Source organism: Castanea sativa, chromosome 6, assembly GCF_040712315.1.
Source record: "Castanea sativa cultivar Marrone di Chiusa Pesio chromosome 6, ASM4071231v1".
Taxonomy (NCBI): domain Eukaryota; kingdom Viridiplantae; phylum Streptophyta; class Magnoliopsida; order Fagales; family Fagaceae; genus Castanea; species Castanea sativa.
In genome coordinates, this window is record NC_134018.1 from 38,980,480 (window position 1) to 38,989,676 (window position 9,197).

Here is a 9,197-nt window from a genome sequence, read left to right on the forward strand (position 1 = left end):
CATCTTGATAAAGACTCATGTTATTTTAGAGTTAACAAACTTTTACGTCAAGAATAGCCATACTTGGCTAGAAACCATAAGTTATCCAACCAAATTTTTAAGATTCTGACAGAAACCATCAATATAAGATGATTCTAAATCTTCACTGCTCAAGAGCTCTCGGAGTTTGGCATGATTGGCTCTGACCTCCCTCCCTACCTCACTGTCAACCTCCATCACAATCTTCACTGCCTTACAGACGCTTTCTTTTGTGAACAAACCATCTTCTTCACCTTTCTCAACTTCCACTCCAACCTTCAAAATGTTGCTCATCATCCTTGCATTGAAAAACTGGTCACATATATGCGGTAACAATACCAGCTGACACTTGTTCATCAAAGCTTCGAATAAAGAACCTAACCCGCAGTGTGTGATGAAACACCCTATTGATGGGTGCTCTAAAATCTGTAGTTGTTGAACCCATCCACCATGTACTATCCCTCTTCCTTGAACCCTATCTTCAAACCCTTCTGGAAATGCTTCTTCAATAGAATCAGCCCCGCATGGCGGTTTAAGTGCTGCCAGAAATGGCCAGCCCGAAAGTTCCAACCCCAACACCAATTCCTGGAATTGATCTTTGTTTAAGAAGCACTCACTTCCAAATGCACAGTATATTACTGATCCGGCCTCAAATCTTCCTAGCCACTCAATCCATTTTTCTTCTAAACCAGTAGAAGTAGCTGACTTCGGTATGACTGGTCCTGCAAGAAATACAGGCTTCCCAAAATGGCTTTCAAGATTGTCAATATAAGGTCCCTCAATTTCTCTACATGTCCTGAATCCTAGTGCGTCACATTGACTTACGCTTGTGATCAGGCGATCAGCTAAAAGGACATCGCTACCAAAGTTCTGAGTCTTTAATGCAGCCAAGGCTCGTTCTTCGTGGCCATGGAGTTTGATGGATGATGAAGACAATACTGGAAAACCAGACCCAGGCTGTTGCATATTGTCAACATATGCAGTACTGGAACATAATACTGTAAGTGGAGTGACAATGGCGTAGAGAATTGACCTGATACCTAGGCTGCGGACCAATTTTGGTATCCAATGGGCAAAATCAAAGAAGACAATGTCCGGTTTAAGTTCACGAAGAAGAAGTTCAATATGACTCTCAGAGCGATCCATGGCAGTCATAATGAGTGGTTGCAAATGGACAGGCACATCGGAAGTGGTCTCAGCACCAAGAGGAAGACCATCTACACGGGGAAGAGAGATGGGGACAAAGGTGATGAGATCCGGGTAGAGGTTGAGAGTCTGTAACTTTGATTGTGTTTTGGTGGGAATCATGAAGGAGATTCTATGGCCTTTCTGGGCTAGTTTGTTTGAAAGGTGGAGATACGAGGTAAGGTGACCAAGAGCAAACCACGGGTACATTAACAAGTGCAATGATGTTGCACCCATACCTTTCTAATTCTCTGAGTCAATTAATCCGGGCTGCAGGAGCTGAAGCTAAAATAACTAGCAACAACAAAAGCAAAACAGCAGAGAAAAATAATTAGCATATGGCAGGGGAAGAGTAATGAGTGAGAAGTTAAGGGAAAAGTACGTAAGGTAAGTTAAGATTCAGCAAAAAAAACAGAAACATTGATAATAATATTAAGAGCATCAAAGGAGGGGTACTACAAATTTAGCTACTTACCACGTATAAAAGTCACTTTACATCTATAAAAAAAAAAAAAAAAAAAAACCACTTTATCTATTTTAGCTCTTCATATTTCATACCTCTTAAACCTTTGCTTCTCAAAAACAAATACTTCATACCTCTTCATACTCAACGGTAAAAACTATATTTTTAACTAATTGATTAAAATAATACAAATAACTCATTAAAATAATAATGAAAATATCCACCACAGCCACGTCAAAACCAAAACAAATATAACCTCCAGATTATGGTGCCTTGGATCCACTCTCAAAACCCAACAGATCTGAGCTTGATTTTCAGACCAAGAGGGTTGAGCCAGCACCTCACCATCAAACCCAGACCACTGTCGCACATGAAACCCAGACCACCGTCGAACCAAGACCAAAAGAGGCACAAAAACCACCATCAAACCCAGACCACTGTCAAACCAGACTAGCCACCACTGCACTCACCATCGAAAACCGCCACATCCACGAAACCCACCTACCCACATCCACGAATCACGCGAAACCAACCCACCGCGAAACCGACTATGCCATCACCGATCTTAACCCACCGACCCACATCCACAAAACCTACCGACCCATGCCATTGCCTATCACACGAAAAGAAGAGAGAAAAGATAGCGAAGAGATAGAGAAGGAAGAGAGAGGGCTGAGACTCAGATGATAAACAGAAGAAAGAGAAGAAAAGGAAAAAGAATGAAATAATGAAAGAGAAAGAAATATTATTTTAATGCTACTGGGAATAAATTTTTTTTTTAAGCTTCAAGCTACAGTATGCAGCTAAAAATAGCTGCGCTAAAATTTTTAGCTATACCTTCACTGCTGTAGATCCATTTTTGTTTTTTGTGAGTGCTCTAATTCAACAACGGTCACAAACTTGCTAGATGCACATTTTCCGTTCACATACAGCCATGGGCTGAAATCATATTTTGAAAACAAAATTTCAATTAAAATTAAATAAGTAACAAATCGTATTTTGAAACACGATTTCAATTGAAATTGTAAAATCGTGTCACTCACATGTGGTGGGGGAGTTAGAAATGAAAAAGTGGCTTAATAGGAAGGTTTAGAGTTCACGAAAAACCAAACTTGTTTGCTTATTTACCAAAGAATCATATTATTTTATGACAATTCCCTGGTCATCCCTTTTTCATGTTGGTGGTTAAATCACAGATCTCAAACCAACTGCCTACTCCCTGTTCATCCCCTTTTCATTTTGGTTGTTAGATCACAGCTCTCAAACCATTGTCTAACTGAAGCTATTAATAAGAAAAACTATAATTATAATATTCTTCTTCTGCAAGAAAATATAGTATGATTTTGTATTTCCTGTAAGTTCCTTTCCAGAAAAAGCTAATCTTTTCCATCCCCCTCTAGAGCAGTATGTCACACTACTTGCCTTGGTTTGTCATTCCTGGGCCAGTTTTAGAATCTGCTTGTCCGAAAGGCTAAAAAAAAAATTTAGTTACTTAGTTTTTCATGACATGGTTATTTGATTTTTCTTTTGTCCTTTGTTGTTGAACTATAGCTTTTAATATATGAATTATTTTTGTCATGTAGACTTCGTAATAACTTCTTCTTCTTCTTCTTCTTTTTTGAGAAAACTTCCTGTAATAACTTAATATTTATGATAGGAATAGTCATACTTTTTTCCGCAGCTCGAACCCTTTTCCCCCTAAACCTCCAAGCACTTTATGCATGAAGAGGTGCCAATTCAACTACAAGGCCTTTGGCTGGGGTATAAGGTTTTGAATTCTGAATATCAAAGACACTTTGCATATAACAATAAATAATGATGGAGAGAGAAATTTTCACATAAAATAACTACAGATGACTTTTCTTTAAAAATAATTAGATAAAATATTTTCAAGGTATTTGTTCTAATTGCTAGCAACAATTCTATACGTTTAAAAGCAATTTTGTGAAAGCTTTATTTTTCCTTCTTTAAATTCTCTAATGCATTCTAGAGAAAAACTTCTTTATGAAACCATTTCTATCATTTTGACTTTTCAAGTTACACCAGTTTGTTAAGTTATAGTTTCTTATGTGGGACAACCTTACATGGTTTACGATTTTTAATTTGATTCTATCTTTCGTCAGGCAAAAGCATGGATTCCAATTTTTTTAAGGTTTGAATGTTTTAAGTGATTTTGACTTCATCAATTGAGCGCAAGAGAGCTTGAGGGAGAAAGTGAGATTCTAAAAGATGAAAAATATATTTTTTTTTAAACCCACTAAAAGGACATAACATCTAAAAAAATGAAGCATAGTATTTATTGTTGCTACGTTTCTATTGAGCCATATCAACAATCACACCATCCACCCATTTCCATCATTCTCTCTCTATTTTTAAACTCTCTCTTTTTTCCTTCTAAATTATCCAACTTATTGTTATACTTTCTCCAATTTTTCCCCTCTTTTTTACCTTTTTATCTCTCTACTACTATCTACCTTAATATCACTTTTGCTCCATCCATTTATCTTCTTTTATTTTTGGCTTTCCTTATACCTCTCCTCTTACTATAAATTTACAATTCTCTCTCTCTCTCTCTCCATAGTTTCCCTACACAAAATGTTATTTCTCTCTCTTTCTCTTTCTCAAAATTTTGTTTTTCTTTTTCTAGTGGATTGTTTTATAATTTTCTTGCATCTCTACTTTAGGTTAATGAATATTTGTATCATTTGGAACTCTAATTTGATTAAGTTGTGTTTTTAAATATATATCTTTGATTTCATAGATGTTGACCTATTGCATTATAAAGATTATATATGAATATATATAATGTTATTTATTACACACAATAACCTAATTTGGACAATTTAGTGTTTATTTAATATATTTTTATTTTTCTTTCCATATTATTTTCTATAAATTTCTTATTATTCTCTCTTGAAAAAGTTGTTGTTCTCTCTCTCTCTCTCTCTCTTATTTTTTTTTATTTTTTCTTGCAACTCTACTTTATATTAATGAATCATTGTGATTTTAAAACTCTAATTTGGGTTCATACGCTTTGGGGTTACATTTTTTAGCTCTCTCTCTCTCTCTCTCTCACACACACATAGAGTTTTGGTTTAATTTTTTTTGAGTTAATACTTCATTATTTTGGAAATAAGAATTTGAGTTTATATTTAAACACAATCTTGGCTATGTTAATTATATATCATCATTCAGTCCATTTCAGTCTATTTTGGTCAACTTCATCTATTTTGTCCGATTCGGCCTACTTTAGTCCACTTCGTTTCATTTGGTCCAATCAAGTCCACTTCAGTTCAATTAGCTAGGTCCAATTAGTCAAATTCAATCCAATTCGAACCATTTGGTTCACTTCATTATATTTTGATCCATATGGTCTACGTAGGTCCACTTTGGTCCATTATGTTTAGTTTCATCCATTTTATTCCAATTTGGTCCGCTTGGTCCACTTCGGTTTATTAGGTCCAATTTGGTTCATTCAATCCACTTAGGTCTATTCAGCTCACTTTGTTCTATTCGGTCCATTTAGTCTATTTCAGATTCGGTGTACCTACTTGAGAGTATTATCAATTATTTGAGTAATATTAATTGTAATTATATAATAAGTTTTGGTTATCATAATAATCTCCTTAAGAAAATGAGAATTTGAATAATAACTTTAAAACTTAATAATTTTAATTGTACCAAAAGAAATTAGGAAAATATATGCATAATAACAATAGTTAGAAACATATAAATCATTTCAAAAAAATATTAATATCAATAAAAAAACATTAAAAAAATGAGAATAAATTATCTACAATAAAATTTAAAGAATAAATTATTCACACACACACACACACACACACATATATATATATATTGCTCAAATGTATAATCAACCTCATGCAATTTATTTAAAAGTAATGACTTTAAAACAAATGGATTAAATGTCATAAAAATTAGATTTGTATATTTAATATTCATGTTTAGAAAAACTTTCAGTTAAATTTAGCAAGACCAAAATGGATTGAAATGCTATATTTATGTGACTTAACAAAAGTGTACAGCAACAATAAATTTTATAGTTAAGATTTTAGATATTTCAAGTTTGAAATATATATATATACACACACACACATATGTGAATATAGAATGGTGTTCTCAAACCAAACATATCATTTCCTTATATGTAAGTGCACAAAAATGGACCAAAGTTGACCAAAATTGTCTGAAGTTGTCTGAATGGACCGAATAGAACGAAGTGGACTAAATGGATAGAATAGGACCAAATGGGAACAAGGTGGACTAAACCATCTTACAAACACTTTCCTTTATGAACAAACCATCTTCACCTTTCTCAACTTCCACCCCAACCTTCAAATTGTTACTCATCATCGTCGCATTCAAAATCTGGTCACCTACATGCGGTAAGAGTACCAGTTGACACTGATTCATTAAAGCTTCAAAAAAGAACCTGACCCAGTGTGTGATGAAACAACCAACTGATGGGTGCTTTAAAATTAGCAGTTGTTGAACCCATCCACCATGTACTATCCCTCTTCCTTGAACCCTCTCTTCAAACCCTTCTTGCAAAGAAGCTTCTTCAATAGACTCAGCCCCAAAAGGCGGCTTAAGTGCTGCCAGAAATGGCCAACCTGAAAGCTCAAAGCCCAACACTAATTCCTGGAATTGATCTTTATTTAATGTGCACTCACTTCCGAATGCACGGTATATAACTGATCTGGCCTCGAATCTTCCTAGCCACTTAATCCATTTTTCTTCTAAAGCAGAAGTTGGTGGCTTTGGTATGACTGGTCCTGAAAGAAATGCAGACTTCCCAAAATGGCTTTCAAGATTGTCAATATAAGGTCCCTCAATTTCTCTACACGTCCTGAGTCCTAGTGCATCACATTGACTTAAGCTAGTGAACAGGCGATTACGGAATACAACATCACTACCAAACTTCATGGTCTTTATTGCATCAAAGGCTCGTGCTTCATGGACATGGAGCTTGATGGATGACGATACTGAGAAACTAGATGGGGGCTGCATAAGGTCAACCTCAGGTAAGTTGTTACCAGTATGTTGCTCTGCTCCAGCAGGGGGCATAGTGTAATAATCTACTATAAGTGGACTGACTGTGGCATAGAGAATTGATCTGATACCTAGGCTACAGGTCAATTGTGGTAACCAATGGGTAAAATCAAAGAAGACAATGTCTGGTTTAAGGTCATGGAGAAGAAGTTCAATATCACTTTCAGTGCGATCCATAGCAGTCATAATGAGAGGGTGCAAATGGTCAGGCACATCTGAAGTGGTCTCAGCACCAGGAGGGAGGCCATCCACATAGGGAACAGTGATGGGGACAAAGGTGATGAGATCTGGGTTGAGTTTGAAAGTCCCTAACTTTGATTGTGTTTTGCTGGGAATCAAGAAGGAGATTCTATAGCCTTTTTGGGCTAGTTTGTTTGATAGGTGGAGATAAGGGGTAAGGTGGCGAAGAGCGAAAAAGGGGTACATTACCAAGTGCAATGATGTTGCATCCATAACTTTCTATGAGTCAATTGATGCATGCTGGACCTGAAGCTAAAGCAACTGGCAACAAAAAGACTGTAGAGAATATAATCAGCACATGCTAGGAGATAATTGCCTTTTTTACTCGACCAGTTTATGTAGGAGCCTAAAAATTTTGGGGGGCAAAGACATGCGTTTAGTCTCAATTTATATGACTTTTTGCTTATTATTTGTTGAATGTGAGCTAAGTATATTTGTACTTGAAAAAATTGAGACTTAAAAAATTGAACATGAGCAAAATTAACAACAACGCTTTTGTTTCAAAATTTTGGGATTGATTATGGATCCTCAAAAGATTAGTCAGTCGGCTCACATGTATTATTTTTCTTCAATCTATTATTCTATCTAAAGGCATGTTTTTGATTACTTCCTTAATTAACATGTACTTTTTATTACTTCTACTAATGTGATATTTGGTTTTCCTCTACATTATTTTGGTTCTCTCAACAGCATTAGCAAAATAAGCTAAAAGCTAATTGAAATGGCATGTGGCAAACAGTTGGCAGGGAACATTGTACTCTGCCAGAGATTTTGTCTTCTTGAAGAAATGAAAAATTGAAGTAAGAGGATTTTGGTTTTGAGAAGTGAAAGAAAAGATATTACCTCTTTGGCTACGGTGAAGTTGATTTTGACATTGTTGGGCTGGCTAGATATTCCAGCCGCAGATAAGATACACAGATACTTTCAAGATCGCAACCAACCAGCCCTTATAAGTAGAGAAAGACGCCCCAATTGCCTGCAGCAAACAGAGAAGGAAGTGCTGCTGCTACAGAACTGTTTTTCCTTTAATTTACTATTCCAACAAGAACAATTAACTTACGTCTCTAAACCACTTTATATACTTAGTTTATATACTTAAAAAGTAACAGTTTGTGAACGGTGTCACACCATAGTAACTGATACAAGTTTTGGTAGTTTGGAAAAGAAAAAAGAGATACGTGTTTTGGTCGCTTCTTCCACCAAATTTTTTTTTTCTTAAATATAACTCATGAAAATTTAATAAGAATCTTATGAATGGATCAAACCATCGAGTTCATTAAACTTACATTGTGACTTTTATATAATGTTTTCTTATGATCTTTTTTGGATTTTTTTTTTTTTTTTATATACAAGATAGAATTTATACTCTAGCCTAATCTAAGCGTATATGTGTGTAAAACTCCTTGCTGAAGACTTGAACCCAGTCCTTACCCCCACACCTTACAAGCATTTATACTTGTAGAATGACCACCCACCAAAAATGCGTAGTGGCAATATTTTCTTATAATCTAAATGTAGCAAGTTGGTTAAAAACTTATAATATTAAGGGATAAAAAACCAAGAAAGACACTCATTAGTCATTAGTATCGGCAATGGAAACTTAAATTTCAACATGATGCACCCATTTACCAAGAAAAAGCATTGCTAGAAAAGAATATAATATACAAAATTATTTTATTTCTATTCTTTTTCTAATAGTATTTTAACATTTCCACGATATTCATTTCAACTTTCATAACACTCTTGACTCTCTCTCTCCACTGTTTTCAACTTTCCATATAAGCTCTTTAATGCCTTAAACTCTCCCTCTTCTCCTTTCTTGTTTCTTCCTCTTTCATTAAACCTAACCAGTTCATACATGTTCAGTAGTCACCACCCTTATAAAATTAAAAAGATAAATTTAAAAAAAATATATATATATATATATTAAATAAAAAAAAACTGTTAGACGTCCTCGGTTTCTCTTAACCGAAAGGAAGCTGAGCACTCAATCCATCTTTTCTTCCATAATTTGAAAATTTTGCTACAGCTTGAATTTGAGCCATGAATTTCCATTTCAATACAGCTATTTTTGGAAGAATCAACATGAGATTCCAATCCTCTAATGCATGCTTTTAAAATTCCTCTAGAAGATTACACATTTCCTTTCTCCTTTTCCATGTCTTAACATCTATAGTCTACATAAGTAGAAAAACAAGAATAAGGCAAGTGAAAATTC

General features: G+C 34.9%; 2 protein-coding genes across 2 annotated transcripts; both read right to left on the reverse strand.

Moving 5' to 3' along the window:
- On the reverse strand, positions 1-2,596 carry LOC142638975 (cyanidin 3-O-galactoside 2''-O-xylosyltransferase FGGT1-like). The gene is made up of 2 exons (XM_075813052.1): positions 2,504-2,596; positions 1-1,497 (listed from the first exon to the last, which is right to left on the reverse strand). Exon 2 carries the CDS (start codon positions 1,438-1,440, stop codon positions 82-84), a length of 1,359 nt encoding a protein of 452 aa, XP_075669167.1. The 5' UTR covers positions 1,441-1,497; positions 2,504-2,596; the 3' UTR covers positions 1-81.
- A 3,354-nt stretch (positions 2,597-5,950) lies between these two features.
- LOC142639912 (cyanidin 3-O-galactoside 2''-O-xylosyltransferase FGGT1-like) lies at positions 5,951-7,192 on the reverse strand. Its single transcript, XM_075814039.1, has one exon. The coding sequence runs from the start codon at positions 7,190-7,192 to the stop codon at positions 5,951-5,953; it is 1,242 nt and encodes a 413-aa protein (XP_075670154.1).
- Between the last annotated feature and the right edge of the window lie 2,005 nt (positions 7,193-9,197).

Coding starts and splice junctions, on each gene's coding strand:
- LOC142638975 (XM_075813052.1), bottom strand. CDS start 1,440: ATGGGTGCAACATCATTGCACTTGTTAATGTACCCGTGGTTTGCTCTT.
- LOC142639912 (XM_075814039.1), bottom strand. CDS start 7,192: ATGGATGCAACATCATTGCACTTGGTAATGTACCCCTTTTTCGCTCTT.